The following is a 20,998-nucleotide window of genomic DNA, read 5'->3' as shown; positions in this document are numbered from 1 at the left end:
GTGATAGAGTGATAGAGGATGGCACAAATGGAAGTACACAGTGTTTCCAAAATCCTTGTTATCCTTGTTCAAAGTGCTTGATTGCATGATCATTGGTTTTAAAAGATGCATTAATGTTAACATGATATTCACAAATCAAATTGGTAAAGAACAGTTTTAATCTCAACCTACTCCAAATTTGTTGTAGTGGCTTTGTAGTGTGGCAGGCTGCAGAGACCCAGATAAACAATGGTGGGCACCAGACTTTTCATAAAGACTCACCTCCTTCCTCTCCCTCCTAATCTTCAACTTTGGCAAGTCCAACATTTTATGGCCAAATTTGTGGATGGGGAAATAAAACACCTCTCACGCTGCCAAAACGGGACTTGCAGTTTGGACTGAGTCAGTCTGGAAAAACAAAGCCAAAATAAAAAATATATATACTGTCTGTCTGTCTATCTATCTATCTATCTATCTATCTATCTATCTATCTATCTGTAGTTTGCAGCAGATCCTTTAAGTCCTGTAAGTTGCGAGGAACATTTGTATTAGAAGAATGCCAGAAGCAAAACTTTTTCACAGAACATTACTATGTAATTTCAGTAGGAACTGAAATCTGAACAGTGAACCAAAAATCATCAAATATTCAGATTTAAGCAAGCAAATTAAAATCCACTACAATCAATTAATCATTAGGAAAACTTGTAACACTATTTAAGAATGTTACAAACATTATTTAATGTCTAATTTCTGTGAGTAGCTGAGTTTGTTAACCTTCTTTCTAAATCTCATGGCTTATGATAACACTTTAAATCTCTATAAGCATTCACAGAGGGATTCACTTTAAATTTCAAACACCCTGAGAGACAGAGGCAAGAATCACACTTTGTCAATATCAGAGTCTTAGACAGGAGCAAAATAGAAAGTGTTAAGTGATCTTAACACTATATTTTTACATTCTTTACAACACTTAACTTGAACCCTGCATCATGACACAGACATAACTATGTCATACACTTACCATTACTGATGTAATATGATGTCATAAGTAAGGAATAAAACAGAACGAGGCATGCACTTATAGGGAAAACGATGGTGTAGTGTGATGCAGCCAGACACAAAGTGTATTATTTTCTTTTAACAGTACATCCTGAAGTGTTTTATTGTTAAGTGTTTTATCCACGGCAATTTTCTAACAATTACAACTGTAATTTTATTAATGAATGCCACATCATACTTATAACCATTTATAGTTGCACTTAATGTTCTGGAACATCCTTGTAACAAATTAGTTCTTGTTTTGACTTATATCAGTCATCCACTCACCAACCGCTCTTTATTCCTCTCTCTTGAAGTTAAGACAAAAACAGCTTGTCATGTTACCGAGAAGCTGGAATGTGCAAAGTTCTCTGTCCTGAAGACTCTTACTGAGCTTTACAAAGTGCAGATACCCGGTGATTCCTTCCCTAAATGTTAAATTAACATCTTCTTGCAGGAAACTTTAGCATATTAAAGATTATATGTTTTTCTTTGTTTAATAACACATTTTTCAGATTATTATTAGGCTTAGATTATGTAAATCATCTGCCCATGAGTCCCTATGAATGAGTTGTCCTACTGAGTTATTCCATTGTCCTACTGCTCAGTCCTACTAACTATAGAAAAGATGTGATTATTTTTTTTTTTCATTCTTTTCTTTAGCTATAGAAAAATGTCCTTATTTGTGTTGAGATAGATATGGGGTTAAAGGATTGCATTTTTATAAAAATGTAATTAACGAGTCATAGTGTCATTGAGTCATAGTGTCTGCCATAGTGCTAGAGGGGGCACTAGAGTCACTAAATCTGGTATTTCACACAATATGTAAAAGTTAACTATGCAAAAACTATACAATGAATAAGTAATGTATTCCTAATGAACTGTACTGTGCAATGAACTGTTTGGGAGTATTTTGGATATGATGCCTGATACATTAAGGCTGATACCAGCAAAAATCATGGATTGGATATATGAGTTAAAAAAACAACAATTCAATTAGATCCTGTAACAAATGGAAAAAATTGGAAATGGATTTTGAAAAAAAAATTTGGAGATGGAAATGTTTACATACAGTATAAAGAGACGTGTTTTTGTATTTTTTGTTAGGATTGTATTTATTATAATTATACTTCATTATGTGTATTATATTTGCCATGTACGTGGTTTGAAAGAGTTTAACCGAATTAAAAAAGCTTCAGTTTTGTGCAGTTTTTAGCTATGTATTATTCCTGTAATTTTTAGGTGTAGTGCTTCAGTTTGAAATCATATATAATGCTTAGTAAATTGTAAAGAAAAAAATATCAGATGAATATCGATATCAGCTGATACTCAAGGTTTCAATCTCAGTATAGGTTTTGGAAAAGAAAAAGTGGTATTGTGCCATCTCTAATTACAATACATTTTTGATCATGACGTGACAGAAGACATTATATCATCAGTTAATGATGACAATAATCAGAGTTATGACAGCCATACAGTATGTCTTAAGCCATATATTAACTAGAGCTAGAGCACACATATCAATAATTTGCATTTGACATAATCTATTATAACATCAAACATTTCGACAGCAATCATGTGAATTACAGATAATGTAACACAATACTGGTGTATTACTGGAAATCAGTTTTTATGACAACTCATTGCAGCATCAGGCATAAAGGGTAGGTGGCATGGTTACGTCTGTGTGATGACACAGGGTTCTAAGTAAAGTGTTAAAGTAATTATTTTCAGGATTGTAGGATTGACTTGCCTACATCCCATTTAAAGTTTCTTCATAAAGAAAATGCTGATCTTTTGTAGGAGCCACTCTGCAGATGGGTGACAAATTAAAGGGCAAACCAGTGGCTCTATTATTCTATGGGAGGCATGCTTTGGCTTCACTTCTCCCCTTAGAGGGAAAAGTCACTGCTAACCAATACAGTTATTCTGATTGATCATCTTTAGCCTATGATGAAACATTTCTATCCTGATGAGAGTGGTCTCTTCAAGGATGACAACGCTTCTATCCACAAGGCACGAGGACTCCCTGAGTGGTTTGACGAAGATTGAAAATGATATAAATTATATGCTATGGCTGTCACGCTCACCAGATCTCAACCTAATTGAAAACCTTTGAGAGAATATGGACTGATTTGTTAGACAGCGCTCTCCACCACCGTCTTAACACCACCTGAGGAAATATCTTTCATCGTGTTAAAGTCCAGAGACTTCCAGAGACTTGCAGAATCTATACCCAGGGGATCTGATGGGTTGTGGTGGCCAAACACATTACTAAGACACTTTTTTCTCCATTTTTTAACTTTGTCAACCATCTATAGTCACGTGTGGTCTTTAAGTGTGTATGTTTCTGCCTGCTGATCCTTTTCTTTATAGACTATGACATCATTTTTACATTATAAGCATGATTCTGCACATAACTGATTAGTGAAAGTAAAACACATTCACAGAATAAGCACATTTGGGCAGTAGAGAGAACACACTGAGGTGATATTACGAGAGGCTTGTTGTAAGGAGTGATTTATAACTGTGTGTCAAAGCTGTCAGCATTGGAAGTACAGATACACTCTTGAAGTCTTGCAGTCCTCAGATTGCTGATTTGCATGTCTGACCTTGGGTGGGTTCCCCTGGCTAATTTAAATCCCTCCTCATGTTACAGCTTCAGACACACTATATTTAACCCCTAATTACTAAATTTAACCTAACTGTGAAAGCTTCCCCTTGTCTGGCAGCATCAGGGAGACACGTCTGCTTGATGAAGACTGAAAGAACTCCCTTCATCATCAGGCACATTTGTTCGGCCACCTAAGCCTAGGAGACCACCCCGACTTTCTATTGTGTCCAAGCAAACACCTTTGGGTGTGATAAGAGTGGTGCTTAATTTCACACAATGAACTTCACTGTAGCCGGCTTTGATGTACCATGTAGCTGAATGATGTGTTAAACCAGAGTCATAAAGCTCAATAGGAGACTATGGTGCAGGGGTGTGTGTTTTGATTGATGGAAGGCTGTGACTCCCCGCTCTTTCAAATGCAACTCCCAGCTGTTGTAGACTCATGACTGTCATTAGAAGCCAGCTGGAGTGGATGGGAAGTTTGAGTTCTTTTCTTACGTACTCAAATGTGTGTGTGTGTGTATTAACACTCTAGGAAACCCCAGCTTACATCTGCTTTTTTATCAACCATGTTAAAAAAAAACCTGATTCACAAGGAAGGGCCGATGATGAAAGCAAATAATTGCTGTGAGCAAGAAAGCAAGACGGGCGTCTCCGCGTGAGTCTATTCCTGCTGGGCTGAACAATGAACCAATTAAAATTAAACACATACACATGTATACTGATTAAAGGAGTACTCACTCCCTTAACCACGCCAACCGTGAATCGTATAAAACCAGTGTCTGGGTATGAGGGTGTGGTTTCATGCTGACAATGTCTCCTGTTGATTAAAGTATATTCTTAACTCAGTTAATTAACACTATTTTAATTAATGTTACATGGCCACCAAAGTTCTCCATCAGCATAGAAAACTATTGATCTTAAAGCATTAACGAAGACCTTTTGAAACAACTGTTTTGCAGCTGTCGCTCGATGTAAGAGCTTTAACATTTAGGGAAGGGGTCTTGGGTGTCAGTGATTTGTAACAGTCAATATGTTTTCCCCCATGGTCAACAGGAACTAACTTGATTCATGGATGTTCCACAAATTTAACCATAACTTTATACAGTTCAAAAGTATGATGTGTTGACCATGTACTTGACCATTGTAATTATAAGAGGAATTAAACACTTCAGGATGTGCTGTTATAGGAAAACGTTTTAAAGGTTATAACAGTAACTACACTTCATGTCAGACTACCTTGTTGTCGATTATTTTCCTATTCTGTCATGTTTTATTCCTTACTTATACAATACTGAATATGTGAGAAATTTGACAATAAATATTACTTAAAAGTATTTTTAAAAAAATTAGGTTAAAAGGTTGTATCTGCTTTGACCTTACTGACAAGTAAATCTTTAGGAATGAATGTCCTAAAGTTATAGAATTTTTAGATAGAATGTCATAATTTCAAAGTGTCAAAGTATTTTATACTATTAAGATTGTTTAGGTAGACTCTACAGTGAAACAGTGCGTAGTATCAATGCCTCTCCAGGGTCAACAGTTCAATCCTGAACTCAGGTTACTGTGTGTGAGGAGTTTCCCATGGGTTTCCTCCGAGTTGTCTGGTTTCCTCTCACTGTTTAGAAATATAGGTAGACAGATTGGCTACATTAAATTGCCTATAGGTGTGAATCCCATTCCATCCAGGGTGTATTCTCCTGCCTTGCACCCAGTGTTGGATAGGCTGTATATCCACAGTGACCCTGAAAAGGATAAAGCAGTTACTAAAGATGGTGAAAATACTTTATGTAACTCACATGGAATATGTTATTAGTTTTGCTTTCCCTTTCATATTCAATAGTGGAAGTGTATGCTGAGTCATACACTAGGTTTAACACAGGACGCAAAGAAATCAGAAGAGAAAAAACAGAATATATCCAAATTTGGTGAATTTCTCCCTTAAGACTGGGCAGTTTGGCACCTAAGCTGATTATTACAGAGTTTAGCATTCAGATCAAACGCTTATCTACGTAAGAAGCAGTCAGACCTGCCTATGCATTACCTCAGTCTGTTTTACACAAGAGAAACGTCCAGCTTCTCTTCGCATTCAGACAACATTACAGTAAATTAGAGCTAAGGAACTGAAACAACAAAAAAGAACCAAGTCAATAATAGTGGCCAAATCTAAAATTGAAGTAAGCCTGCAGGTATTTCTCAAAAGGGAGACTGCTCCAAAAGGCATCAGTACTAGCGTCATAGGGGAAGAAAAGTTGCCATCCCTCTTTCCAACATTTGATTACACAATTTTGTCCCATTAAAACCACTCTGCATTTCAATTACTGAGATTATCTTTATGGCATCAGGCTTTCTTTACATTACTTGCTTTTTAACAAAATCTTCACAGCCTGCATGATACAAAACCCATTTATAGATATGCATGGCTAGGAAATAAGAGAACAAAAAAATGTATATTTATGCTTGTCCAGGTACCAAACCAAGTACTTAGCCTTAATGTGTCTTTAACAGACTGTTGCATTATTCAGAGCTTTAATGGCAATGTATTAGCTGTATCACTGTGTCTGTCCACAAGTTTGCCAACAATACTGGGAACACTGAGCAAGACTTGAGCCAAACTCATTTCCACTGACTGCAGCCTACCAGTGGAATTACGTTTAGAAGTTAACAGCGCTCAGGCTGCTGACAGACTGGTGGTGTTTGACAGCCAGCAGCCATGCTTTCTCACAGGAGAAAACACAAATAATTCACAGGAAATATGTTGTTAGTTTTGTCCCACATGCTCTTCCTCTAATGTTCAATAACACTGCAACAGTTGTCAAAATCTTGTAAGCTGTAAACCCAAAATTTGCAAGACCCCTTCTGCTCCAGGCATTGTAAGCCAATAGGCTGAATTTCATTTCATACGTATATGAAGTGGCAATGGGGTATGCAAAGAGAAAAATCTCTATAGTAATATAATAGCAAATTGAAATCCTTGCTTCGCTTTCTCTGACCACTTCCACTCTGAGTCCTGTTCTACCTGGAGCTACTTGTAAAAGTCTGGAGTGCAGACAGTGTGCTTGCCAAGATTATAAATGTTCTGGGAAAGGGATTCTGCTGGATACTAAATTAGAGAGCTTCCTAGATTTAGCAGCTTCCAGTTACATGTCCTATTTGTGGACACATTTTGGTAGCTACTCTCATAAAGATCATTCATAAAAATATGGGCTTATGCATGGACACAGATGACATCACCCAATTTTAGAGGAGAATGTAAACATTTTACACATGGTTCCTGATATGTAAGCAATAAACCATGACAAGGCACACTGTTATTAGGAAATGGTCAATCAGTGGGGTGGGGTGATATGGCCTGACATGAAGCAAACCCCAAATCAAACCCGCAATTTTTTATTTTCCTATTATAGCACATCCTGAAGTGTTTTATTCGTCTTATACCACAGCAATTTGCCAACAATTATTTAAAAAAAAATTTTATTAAACAATTATTTATTAAAGAATGAGTTGTTATCCTTTTTATTCATAGAGCAACCACCGAGTGCAAATCCCTCTGTTCAGAAGACTTTCTCATGTTGGAAAACTTAAAGGAACAGTTTTACCTCCTTCCAAAAATGCTATATAAACACCTCAAGAAAACATTTCAACAATCACACAAATAGTTTAAATCCGTTTTTATGTGGAGCATCTGCCATACCAGTCCCTATAAACTATTACTATAGAAACAATAACCTGTTAGAATGAGTGCTTTAATATAAACTGTGCAACCAGTACTACTGTCAGAGCTGTGCTGTTATAGAAAATTAATCAACACTTCCTGACTAATCAGAATCAAGCATTTAACAGCATTGTGTTATAAGAAAATGCTATTCAATTTAGTTTGTGAGATATAGTTGATGTCTTGAACCAGTTTTTTGGTTTCTCCAGCCCCACCCTCTTTGTATATTGTAAACACAATTCACCATGGAAATTTTCATGATGCAGTGTGAGATAAAGCTCTCTGTTCTTCTCATCACTGATGAAATCACAAGGTCCCTGTGTGTAACACACAGACTAACACTAGAGGAAATCCCCCTCATGTTGGCCAAATAGATTACAATACTTTCTTCAAAGATCTTATGTTCTTCATCCATAAAGTGAAATTCTGTAATTCTAAAAGTTAAAAAAAATTACACATTCACCATCAAGTCATCAAATCAATTTATTTAATTTTTTTCAAAAACATGTAATGGTAACAAACAACAAATCAAACAAAAACATTATGTATGCATAGTAAGAAACAAAGTTTTCAATTTGGCACAAACACAAAAAGTGCTTTATAATAATACTGCCTACATAACATTGGCATAATTAGATTGCAAGAAAATACTTTCATAGTCAATTTTTTATTCCAGCCCTCAGTTGATCCATTTGCTCTTGAGCTTAAAAATTGTTTAAAAACATGCCTGTAATTGCGTTTACAGGTCAGTTCATGTGACATCACATCTAGTATTCATATGTCTCATATCAGCATCAGCACTATTAGATACTTGTCAATAGGCTCATTTAAATCATAAATAATAAACACATCACATTGAAGAAAAAGTCATGGTGCTACCCCAAAGTAGAGTCATGGCATTCGATTTTGGACATGTTTAGAAATCCATGTGTGTATATCTGTGTGCAAAAATGTGATAGATTGCTGATCAGTCTTCATAATAGTTGACAGGCCAAATATAATATATGTACAAAAATACAATAAATCAGGTACAAAAACAATGAACCACAGAGTGTTTTTTTATATAAATATGCTGGTTTTCTTGTCAGGTAATACTTTTTTTTTTTCAATAACACAGGTTAGTCTTCTTCCTTATGAATCACTTGTTACTAGAATTGCATTTAATTGTCATCAATGCAAACACAAAACCTAGCTTCACATTTTTTTGGTCGGATGCACAAGTCATTGTAATAACAGTTAAATGCACAATGCATTTTCTCATATATTTATGACTGAAAATAAAGAATCTTTCATGGCTAAGCAAAAATAAACTTGTCTATTTAAAAGGAAAAGAAATACAATATGCAAATACAAAATACAGCATGACCAACGCATTCTGTTTGGCCTTCATTAAAAGCATGTATAAAACATGGTTTAAAAAAACACAATAAATTATTTATAAAGAATGAGCCTTGACTGCATCCCAGTCAATCACACAATGCAAACATAACCACTGAGGTATTTGTTCATTGAGTTCTTTGTCAAGCATTATATCTGATGAAAGAGAGAAAGATATAAAAGTGCATAGAAAATAACCATCAGTTTCATGGATAAAAAGGAAAAGAAAGTTTAGTTGGTGGTTTTTGGAAAAAGCATAAAAATTAACAGCCCAAAATCAACAGTTTGAACTTGTTTTGGGTTTTTGGTGTTTTCTTCAAAGAATTTAATCTCAAAGAAATGTCCTTGGTATCAAGTCACAGCAGCAATAGTAGCTCTCTTTGATGGAGTCATCTTCTGTCACCTATGGAGAACAAATAGCAGAGCAGTCTGTTCACAATGTAAACTTTGAGAGGGGAGGGACAACACAGTGAGGGACATCAGACATCGAGCACCATGTCGTACTGCTGATCTTTCTTCCTTTTGCCACACTTTGTTATAAGAACCATGTACAAAGTCAAAAACACGGCCCAGTAGCTGATATACACTATTGCACCTATTATTAAGACTATCTTCTCAGAACTTTGAAAACACTTTCGCGTCTCTTGAGCAATGGTATACAGGATGCCGATAAATAGAATTGTGAACCAGACTGAGATGGGGATGAGGCCAATGAAGTTTGTGACTATCGTCTTCCTCCCCGAGGTACCCCAGCCAGACTTGTTTATCGTGGCTATTGCGAACATCTTTGCTGGTAGAAGACTGGACATGTATAACACTGAGTAGAAAGACATGAAGACCATGACGATGTTGCCTCGCAGAAAGCTGGCAAACGAGGACTTGATGAGCGCCACCGCCTGTACAATCAGTAGGAAGAGAAGAATGTTCCAGATACGACCATGGTAGAAGAGCTGGATGGCAGTGGCGATAAGAAAGAAAGGGAAGAAGCCAGTTATAACGGCCTCGTAGGTCATCCACAGGTGGTGCTTGTGGAACCACATGGAGTTGTAGAGCCACTCTCGGAAGTATGACTTGCTCCAGCGCGTCTGCTGGTTGAGCCAGCGCAGGTATGTGATAGGAGTCTCGGTCAGGCACTTGGAGCGTGCTGTGTATTTAGTAGCATAGCCAAGGCTTAGCACGCGATTTGTGAGATGTCGGTCATCACCAAAGCTGCAATGGCTGCCCATGAAAGTCTGATTGTACCAGTCCTCCAGAAACTCATGGAGAAGAGAGTTCCTGTACATTCCCAAAGGGCCGCTGATACACTGCACACAGCCGAAGTAGGACTGGCAGGCTCGTTCAACGTTAAAGGCCATCCAGTAGCGCACGCTGCTCAGAAAGGACACCCATGATTCGTATTTATTCAGAATCTACAGGGAGACAGGGACAAACAGAGTCACACATGTGAGGAATCATACTGGTACCTAGTTCTGATTTAATAGAATTACTATATTAGTATCCTGATTATACTTCACATATGGAAATACAATACATGGAAATCAAACAGGGACAGTTAATGCAAGAAATCTGCAGAACTGTAAGAATCATCATAAGAATCTGTATGGGATGCTCATCAATATACACATCAGAGTACTTAGAAGAAGTTATAGAATCCTTGGTGGGTGGATACAGATGTTTTTTAAGGCCATGAAAAGCCAGAAAACTAAATCCCCCAACTAACATTGTACAACTACCCTGAAAAAACCCATTAAACTGTAGCATTAAACTGTAGCAGAATGTTGCTGAATTTAATTGTTACATGTGATTTTAAGTTACAGTCTCACCATTTCTGGTTACATATAATAAATGGTATAATACATATTGAAAATGATATAGAAAATATGTAATAAATGTAGAGGTTGGAAACAAATCTAGAATATACTCTTAGAAAATTTAGAACACCTTCTTGACCCTCTGGAGCACAGGTTCCCAAGCCTAGTCCTGGAGTAACCCATGTCCTGCATATTTTAGTGTTTTCCCTGCTCTAAGACACCAGATTTAACTAATTCAAAGCCCTTCCTGAGTTGAAGTGAGTGTGTTAGAGCAGGGAAATCACTCAAATGTGCAGGACACATTTGAGTGTACTTCAGCACCAGGGTTGGGAACCCATGCTCTGGGGGAATCCTTACACCACAGTGTTTCCCTTTTAGAAGACATTCCAAGTGGAACCCTTTTTTGGAAGCTAAAAAAAACCTTAATTATCAAATGAACACTTAAAGAAGCCAAGAAGAACCCTATTTTCTAAGACTGTAGTGCACCAAGTTGGTTGAGAAACCCCTATATAATTATGTGTCCACTAAATTGTAGAAGTTTGAAAGCACAGGTACCTGTACATCTCCCCCAACTCCCCCCACCATGGGGTCTTCCTCTAGAACCTTCGCCATCTCCACTGAACAGGCAGGATCCAGCATGGTGTCTGAGTCACACACCTGGAAACACAGAGCAAGCCACACACCACTTTTAGAAACCACACAAACCCTGAACATTTCATTTATCATATCATAATCATCATTTTAAAAGAACATCAATTTTATTCATCAGTATAGTACCTTCTGTCATACAGCCACTACATGTAGGATTTCTGCAACTTGTAGTCTAAGACTTTGTATGATATTGAGCTACAAATATCCACAGTGTAGGTGTACTATAAATTTATTGGATGTGTCTGATAGGTAGATGTTAATTAGTTTCACCTGTTAATTAGTTTCACCTGTTGTTTGTTAGCCCTGCCATGTTTGTGTAATTATAGTGTGTTTTATTGTACATGGTGAATCTCAGCTGTTGTTTCTTGTTACATTCTGATTTTCTCTGGTTTTGCCCTTAACCTGCTTGTCTGATGCTTGTTTAAGGATATGCCTCAGATAACCTTTTCTCCCTGTGTTTTGCCCTCTGCCTGATATACCGACCACAATTATTCCTAACAAACACACTTTGAGAAGGTGCCTGCATGTACCACGTCATTCCCACACACACACACACACACACACACACACACACACACACACACACATGTGACAGTTCAGTTGTTCAGAAGTCTTGTGGTATTTATTAACTTACTTTTTAAAGAACATTTTATCTGTACCGTGACAGTATGAAAGTTTCATACAAGGTTAAAAATTGGTACTCTCTTTACTCTGCTTGTTGCAGTTTTCAGATATGAAGTTTTTTTTCCATCTTTTGCCTGCTTTCCTGAAATTCATATATAGACAGATGCCCTTTGTGTGCTGCTAAAAGCCTTTCTTTCATGCCTTTATTTGGCATGATTATGTTTTTAGCCCACTGAAAATGGGCTAAACACGAATAGGCATGCAGGGCTGTTGGTGTTTTGTTGATTCAGTTCTTTGCTGTGTGAATGGAAGATGTCTTCAGGAGCCCTGAGTATTTCAAAACACACATGCTGTCTTAACACTTAACCCATGTTTCTTCACATCAAGGTTTCAGATCTAGGTGGTTTTGTCTTTCTCTTGTCTGAAAGTTGTTTTCTAAAAAAAAAAGTGTGCTAATCACAGAAATAGGTTGGGGGAAATCATGTATTGTGCTTTTAATCAAAACCAGGTTTTACTTCCTAAAAAAAAATAAAATGTAGAAATGCAGCCCATACAAAGGCATTAGTTACCAAGTCATCAGTTACTTCATTAAGTGATGTTTTTAAATGCAGATTTGTTGCTCTAACTTTGATGTCTTAGATGAAATCTTTGAAGCTTTTATGCTAATCGATTAGAAAGCTTTACCCCCAGTCACCATGGTGCTGTCCAAAGGTAATTACACAAATTCCACCTTCTTATAATATAACATACTGTCAGGGGAAGATACTCTTAAACATGCACTCGTAAAACACTAAAGCCATTTAAATAGGAATTAAGCTGGAATCTGTCCTGGATTATGGTGACTTGCAGCACATTTTTTACTGAAATCAGTGGATATCATGTAGCGCATTATGTTTCATCACTGGTGACACAGTTTGACTCAAACATGACTCAATTTGCATTTACTCTCTCTGTTTGATAACGATGGTGGGGCGTTTTTCATTACTCTGTTTTTCATTACTGAGACATCTAGATTTCTCTTAAACAATGGATGTGTAGTCAAAGATTAAAAGTGATATAACCCAGTGGTTCAATGCCCCATTCAACAAGCAAGCCATTACACAGGGACCATGAACTGGCTATCCTGCTGAAACTCAAAGTCGGATCATCTATCCAGACCCCACAGTTAGGGAAAAGCCCACTTTGGTAGTCAGCTATGACAGATTGGTGATATGCTAAATGCAATTATGCCTGTCCACATGGAGCAGAGGTCAGGCATTTCATTAGAACCAGGTGGCGAGTAGACAAAATCACACCATTTGTAAAAGTTTCCCAAGGGTCACTGCCATGATTACCTGTGTAGGAAAGCAACAGATTTGGTTTGCAGAAACAAGGAAATATATTATTTCGTTAGGCTCATTTCCCTGCTTAGTGAAATGGTCTTCAGGAAGACCTACAGCCAGAATCAGATGTTCGCTTCACTATAATGGGTTTCCTTGAACACAGATGCCTTTGTTTTGTCTTATCACAGGAATAAACTTATGGCTTATTTTTGTAATCCTGTAAAATTTCTTGGCATGCTATGAAGACGTTCTTAAACAAACAAACAAACAAACAAAACGTGAAAGTTTCATTAAAAATGAATAATGTTCTCAGTAAATTCCTATTGAGGAACTGCCTAAGTGATGATATTCTAAGCCAAAGACAAACTGTAAGGTCATTAAACTGTACTATGTATTTGTACCATTTGTACATCAATTGTAAATCATTCTGAAAAGACCCGAGGTGTGTAAATGGCAGCTCATGCTGATCCCTAATGAAGAGCATCACTGTTAAATACACAGTCACTTCCTTTAGCCCCCATACTACAAACATTTAACCGGCACATTTTTAAACGTGCACAAAAGGGCCTTTGTGTTCCTTAACTGCCTTATTTAGCTTGGCAAGACCAAGTTACTTCTGAGACTCACCTGCACATAGTCGACACTCTTCCCCAGGGCTTTGAAGGCTGTGTACATGACTTCCCTCTTTCCTCCCCACTTCTGCATAATGCACACACATTTATTGTTGAGCACCAGCTGAGAGACATGCTGCAGGCTCTCGGTGTATGACTCCTCGGTCTCGTCCGGCCCAAGTTGGTGGTAGTTATTTTTCCAGACATAGGTGGCTGCCTTTTCCCGGCCCATTATGTCCCGAAAGATGTCCATCATGTAGCTGTCATCTTCACTATTCCCATCTATCACCATAATGACCTTGATGTTTGGATAGGTGAGCCTCTTAACTGATATCAAACACTTTCTCAAGTAATTGGGGTCTTCCTGGTATGCGGCGATGCAAAGTGCCAGTGATTTGTTAAGTTTGATTGGTGTTTCCATGGACCGCCGCATGTTTCTGTGTTCTAACAGAGCAAAGAAATTTTGGATGATGAGGTGAATGACCAAAATGGCTCCGTAAAGACCAAAGGACAGGTAATGGCCTGTAGTCGTGAAGAACTGATAGCCCATGATGTAGGCAGTAGTGATTCCCACTAGCAGCGAGACACCAAACAGTGTTGTCCCAATAATCCTCAGGTAGGTGATCAGGTTATCACATTTCATCTGAAAATAATAAAAGATTTGTGGTTAGCTCAGTTTATAGCTCAGTTTATAGCTGGCAGCATTTGTGTGATTGGGATCATTTTTTGCCTTGCCCCATCATGCATCTTTAAAATCACACAAGCCTTTCCATCTACAACAAAAGCAGCAGAATATTTCAGACAGTCGGACAGTTCTCCCACTCCCCTCTATTTCAAAATTTGAGTGTGTTCCATAGCCATTTGTGCCAAGTTTCCAAACTGATGCAGTTTCCCATCTGCTTGGCAGGGGCTGTTGCAGGACACCGCCCTCCTGACATCATCTGTTTATATCTCTATGGGAAGACATGAGCAGTGAATCTCAGATTATTTGAATGCTAAAACCCCTCTGTATTATTATTTCAGGGGAAGACCTCTCTTAACAAATGGTGCTTGAATAATCCACTCTCGACACCCAGATCTGGATATTTTTTCCCTTGTAGTTTAAGTAACACAGCTAGCTTTGCAGATGTGGAGCTGTTAGCATGGAGTTAGCATCACTGGCACACGCTATGGCCTTTTACGTCATCATGTTTACAAGACCCTGGGTGTTGACGCATTAGACCTTCCAGACTCCACCTTAGACGGCGACACGTGCAGCGTTAATGTCTGAAAAGCCAGAGCTGCTATGTGGGTCTCACAGCCCTTTCTTTCCATAGTAAACTCTGGGTGAACCCCAGTTCTCATTTAGTGCTACAACTGCCTGCATAATAAACTATGTCCCATGTCTAGATGCTTACAGGGATTAATCATGGGAGTAAGTGATATTGAAAGTAACACTGTCCTCTGTGGATGAAATCATTGCTGATCTTGATTAACTCTGACTGATTGACATGTCCTCTTGACCTGGATGGTGCAGCACCATTCTTGTTGAGATTTTATTCTATTCTATTTTAACACATTATCAAATCCACTACTTCCCAAATTGCAAGATGTAACAAAGTTACATTTATTCTTATCGCCTGTAAGTGCATGCACGTAGCATTGCTTTCCCATAGCTGGCGGTGTTCCAGCAGAGCTGAAGACCCTTAAGGGAGGGGTTGCAAAGCAAGAGAGCTGGAGAATTGAATCATTCTCAGTGGGGAAAACTTAAACACCAGCTTCAAACCTAGATGAAATACTACACTGAAGCTACAGTAAAGCTGCACTGAACAACTCAAATTCTGAGTCACTTTTTTGCCTAGAGCTGTGGGAAAAAAGTGGACTGTTGTTATCAATCAGTGCATGATCAGAGAGTGCTCGTCAGGCTGATAAACGCACTCAAGTGTACTGCTTCCTTGTGTTTTTGTGCCTTGCAAAAAAATTCTACTGCAGGTTTACAGATATGGTGGATGCACAGAAAATGTGATTGTCTGTGGAATTTTCTTCAGACTTACAACAGCCTCTTTGGCATAGTGTTATATTTACGAAGTATTAACACACAGTTGTAATTAATGCTAGGAATTGAGTGGGAAAGTGTAGGGGAATCCCAAAGTCAGAAGCTAATTATTCAGCAGCGGATCACCACAACTATTGCCTTCCCTAAAACAGCACATGTAAATCTCAATGCTATGAAGTGCAGCACTGTAACGGTTTTACCTGAACAATGCTTTATTTGCATGAAATATCACCATATACAGTATCAATAAAATAAACAGAAATGGACATCTATACCATCTTAACTTCTTTTGTTCTTTAATGTATATTTGTGGCCTCCTTTAGAAAGTACAACTAAATTCGTTCTAGGGTCATATCTTCTAAACCTCGTGAACTCTTCTCCAAGACTGCTTTTCCCACACAGTTTAATGCTGAGCTCTGATGTGGCCCATTTAATATCGTAAAGTCCCATCTAAGTTCCACTCCAAGTAGGTTTTAATCATGTTTGCAGTGTGTTTGAGTAGCTGTTATCACAATTAAAGAACAGCTTTACCATGCAGTCCTTTATCTTTCTCATCATTCATCTTTTCCATTGCTTTTGACCAGATTCCCTGGTTGAAAAACTAATGAGAGTGAAACTGCAAACAGTCATCATTGTGCTTCTTAGCAGCTCTGCTTCTGACATCCTGGAACATTTGTGAACAAAAACAAATGATAAATTTGAACTCATCATTCCAAAAGGCATTATGGCTCTGGCCCACCAATCACTTCTGCTTTGCCTTTCTCCAGCAAATGCTTTCTTATGTGCAATAACAGACCAGTTCTTGTAAGTGTCCTTATTACAGTCAAAGCACTGCATTCAGAGCCAGATGACTGTCAGTTGACAACAAGGACTTTCTCTTTCTCGTTTTCATTTTGTCCAAGTGCAGACAGTTTTTTGGCCCAGTTTCTTCAAATTTATGACCGTTTGAATAGCACATCTTCAAAGTCCAGATGCTACTGGTGACTGACAATATTTTTGTTGATACAGAACTACAATTACATTTCTGACAATGTGGTCAGATTAGCTTAGCCATTTACTAATTATGTCCAAGTTGAATCAAATATAAACCTCAATGGTGATAGTAGTGATAGTGCCACAGTCATGTTTTAAATGAGTGCTCAGTTTACCAGCACATGCATCATTTGCCCAGCTCTGGAACTTTGCCCAGTCATTGAGTTCAGCCGTCTGGCCTGGTGATTCTCTCACCTATGCTCCCTCAAGCTGCTTCCACTGTACTAATAAGGAACAAGCATGGTGCACTTTCAGAAGCACTCCCAACTCACTCAAACACCTTAAAGAACATCCGGTGCATGTAGAGACAATGGTCTGTAATGGGACTACTGCTCCCTTACAACTAAGGATTAAGAGATCATGGTTAAAGATGATTGATGTTATGACCTAATCACAAGTAAAGAGCCATAGTTATTGTAATATAATTATCTACGTGTTAATTGTGATGGTTCAAGGACTTTTGAAGGTCTCTGCCCAAACTACTTTGATAAAGTGACAATGGGGGCATAAGGTCACAGCCTAATAACCATAGCTGCTCTTCAGGATTCCTGTGACACACTGTGATCATGCAGGCATGATGTGCATTGCTTTAGTATCTATGGAGTTAATGATTTGACATTACTAATGATTATAATGAACAAGAAATTGAAACATTTTGGAAATCATTGTGTGTAAGGGTTTTGACCTTTCTCTCTAAAACTGATGACTTTTCCCTTTAACTTCCTTAATTGTAAAATGAATCCACTAGGACTAATTAATTAACTTTAATTTGACATAATCTAAACATGGACTATTAGTGCCTGAGCCAAGCAATTCACAAACACCCTCTTGGTGTGCAACAGCATAAATTAAAAAGTGATGTGAAGTGAGGAAAAGTTCCAGTTGCAGTTCAGTAGATCCTTGAGGACTTAAGACCAAAATCCACAAGTATCTTAGGTGAATGAAGCTTAAAAGCTTTCCTGTCTGAAGCCATTCCTGTGGGTCATTTCATCTTGTTGCTATGTAAACTTACTTCTTCAGAAAAAAAAGAAGCAAGTCCATAACGTCACATTTTGAGCTATTTTAAATGTAATTACGCATGCGCGTTCTTTTGGGTCAATAGTTATTTTAAATCTAGTAAAACCATAAAACTCCACCTTGGAATTAAACAGCTAAGCATGGGCGCTGTGCTCGTTTAAACCCAGACCAAATAAATATTCACATCTGAACGAAACGTCATCGACAAACCGTGTTGCCAGATTGTTTTTTTTTTTTTTAATTTCTAACGTTGAAGCGCGTTAGACTGGGGGATTGGGGGTGGGGGGATTTGACGAGTAGTTAAATAAGCAAAGTTATATTTTGGGATCTTTTACATGGCATACACATCAAAATATACAATACTGGACTGTTAAATCTGAACTTAGTGCTCAAAGAATTCTTATGGTGTTGAATTAGGACAAACTTCATCCCGTTAAATTCATTAACAATTAATTGAACTAAACATGAGGTCTTGTTCAGTCAGAACTGTGCTAATTCAGGTATGTTTTTGGGCGTTTTCTTTTCATTTACACAATACGACTTTTTAATGAACTTACAAGTTTAAACGGATTGTAGCTTTGTATTGTAGTAAATCTGGCAACCCGTGGCTACATCAGCTGTGCGCGTTCAGCTCGCGCGCTTCGTGAATCTGTACTGTATAAGGCGGGGAGCTGGTGCAGTTACGGACTGTTACTCTTACAGGACACAAGCACACACTCTGCAATGTACTGTGAGGTTAAAGTGAAATCAGTCGCTGTATGATTCAGTGTGATCACTACCTGAAGTCGACTCCATTCATTGTACAGTAAGGAAGAGTGCTGGTTTACATGTAAGGTAATGTCGCCTGTAGGAGGAGGAAATGAGGATTCATTAGCCCTACCTTGAAGCAGCTACTTGGAGATGACATCTCTGGGGTCCTTTAGGATGGGTGCAGATCAGAGCTGACTCCGTTGGCAGGGCAGTAATTGCAGTAAACTTTCTGAGCACGAGTTTCTTGTGGAACTTGTGGAACTTGAGAGGAAACGTGCATGAAGTCTCTCCCCACGTTAACAGATGAAGCTTCTCAAATCTGCAGTCTTCCTCCTCAGTAAATACACTTATACAGTGTGATCGACGGAACTTGTTGCATCGTCCTGACTGTCATTTTTTGTTTGTTTGTTTGTTTTTGTTAGATAATAACAAGGAAGGTTTAAAAGTATCCAAACGTAGGAAAAAGTTAGTTAGACACTGTACTGCAGGTTCAAGTTTCTTCAGGCATCACTGGTGTACAGCTGTGAGATGATGCGTTAAAATGCTCATTTACTGCAGACGGCCACCCTGTGCTGCTTCCTGTAGCGTGTCCATTTGGAAGAGGCTTTTAAAACCGGCAGGGTTTTTGGGAGTTGTTTTAATAAGGGGGAAGGTTCAGGGGGCGAGGAGGAGCAAATTTGTTGGAGGAGGCAAGAAAAAAAAAGTGCTACTCATTGAAACTTCCGAACTGGTAGCACTAGCTCACTACCTGCCTGTGTCTGCAACTCAAGCTTCAGGAAGCTTTTAACTGTTTAACTGCAGCAAGATTTCAACAGCTTTACCTATTAACAGATCAAAAGTAAAACGTCCCCTAAGATAAAGATATGTTTTGAGGATGCTCAGCCTAGGATAGTATTTAATATGTATGAATATATTAGCCATATGTCAGTAAAATTATCATATATTAAAACTTCTTTACTGTGATTATATTGGTTTTTGTGTGTGTTCTTTCTCAGCCAATAGTCATTCTTCATCAATTAGCCCATTCAATACTAAGTGAATTGGATGCATAGCTCTTATTGACCAGCAGGGGGCGCCATAGACATATTTCCAAATCTGTTGAAAATGGCGCGCGCGAAAGGCACTTTATGGGAATAGCACTGGCTTGGACACATATTTCTGCCATGTTAATACATGAATACATGTGTATTAAACATTTGTTTCAGATAAACTGTATCTGTTATGAACAGAAATATAATGTGTACATTTGAGCAATTGTTGCTGAAACAGTAATACCTACATGGAGTGTCCACAACCACCCAGATCTCCAGAACGTTTGGTGACATGGTTGGATTTTGACAAATTTCCTACAAAGGAAATCATTAAAAAAAAGTTTTGAATGCTAACTGTATCCCTAACTCTAAGTTTAGCTTTTATATCCTAATATACAGTAATTAATAGGATGAGACCATGTCCAAAACAGTATAAGAATCCAAAATCCCACAAGAGTAAGTTGTTTGCTGATCTTGTCCACTTTATTTTAAACAAATCCCAGATAATCAACAAAGAGAGTTTCTGCCCCCCTGGGGGATAGCGCCGGAGCTCATTCTGGCAGTGGTCCATTCATAGGAAGACCCAGTTCCTCATGTGTTAATTTGGCTTACTGTTTATTTGAGAAAGGATACACAATGACAGCCAGAGAAAATAGCCAGGGCTTGAGGGCTGCAGGGTCGCCCGAGGGGAAGGGCAGCCCCATGTTATGTAGCTACGTAGGAGAAACTCCCAGGGAAGCATGCTGAACATGAACGCTCTGTCTTCTGCTAGTAGTCCGGCGTGGCGCTGAGGGCTAGAAGCTGATGAGTTTAATGCCTAGAGGCTGGTTTCTACCCCTAGCTGACTATGATGAACAGCAACCATATGTTTTGCCGACTCACTTAAAGCTTTTGGATCACATCACCCAAAGCTGGCTTGCACAGAACATCATTGTGTTCTGCGCGTATGGATCCCATCCCTCACTTCCAAACCACCCTAAATACCACCTAGGGGTCCATGCTGTGTATTCTGGCCAAGGCACAAGAGAGAGTTTACTTTAGTTCTGTGGACTCGTAAGGCTCTTTTTTGACTTCATTCTGAACAATGGGATCATTGAGAGTCTATGTGTTGCCTATTTTACGTTTTGTTTTTAATCAAAGGCACTAATGTAGTCATTGTTTCACTCCCAGGAACTCCCATGGAGTTTCCACAAAGTATAGAGGGAGACATTAAGAAGTGAAGTTCCATTTTGGGCAATGGTTTGTTGAGATTAAACTACTCAAGTGTACTTAAGACTTCCAAGTACCATCTCCTTCCTTTGTTACTGCTAATGTTTAAAGCAAACACTGTTTATGCCATGCCTAAACAACAGTTAATGTAGAAGAGCTTTGATACATGACACACTGCACAG

At 38.3% G+C, this 20,998-nt stretch overlaps 1 protein-coding gene across 1 annotated transcript; it reads right to left on the bottom strand.

Annotated features, from left to right (window-relative positions):
- Positions 1–7,292: 7,292 nt before the first annotated feature.
- Positions 7,293–19,174, bottom strand: has2 (hyaluronan synthase 2). The gene is made up of 4 exons (XM_026939586.3): positions 18,707–19,174; positions 13,759–14,385; positions 11,090–11,191; positions 7,293–10,132 (listed from the first exon to the last, which is right to left on the bottom strand). Exons 1-4 carry the CDS (start codon positions 18,731–18,733, stop codon positions 9,203–9,205), a joined length of 1,686 nt encoding a protein of 561 aa, XP_026795387.1. The 5' UTR covers positions 18,734–19,174; the 3' UTR covers positions 7,293–9,202.
- Between the last annotated feature and the right edge of the window lie 1,824 nt (positions 19,175–20,998).

Source organism: Pangasianodon hypophthalmus, chromosome 1, assembly GCF_027358585.1.
Source record: "Pangasianodon hypophthalmus isolate fPanHyp1 chromosome 1, fPanHyp1.pri, whole genome shotgun sequence".
Classification (NCBI taxonomy): Eukaryota; Metazoa; Chordata; class Actinopteri; order Siluriformes; family Pangasiidae; genus Pangasianodon; species Pangasianodon hypophthalmus.
The sequence above is the reverse complement of the archived record's forward strand: the minus strand, read 5'-3'. Positions and strand labels throughout refer to the sequence as shown.

What these genes read in the sequence shown, in the direction of transcription:
- has2 (XM_026939586.3), bottom strand. Translation starts at nt 18,733, where the DNA reads ATGTCATCTCCAAGTAGCTGCTTCAAG. An exon ending in CTCCAAGTAGCTGCTTCAAG is followed by an intron (nt 14,386 to 18,706) that starts GTAGGGCTAATG and finishes TATTATTTTCAG; the next exon opens with ATGAAATGTGATAACCTGAT. An exon ending in AGAGTGTCGACTATGTGCAG is followed by an intron (nt 11,192 to 13,758) that starts GTGAGTCTCAGA and finishes CTGTGTTTCCAG; the next exon opens with GTGTGTGACTCAGACACCAT.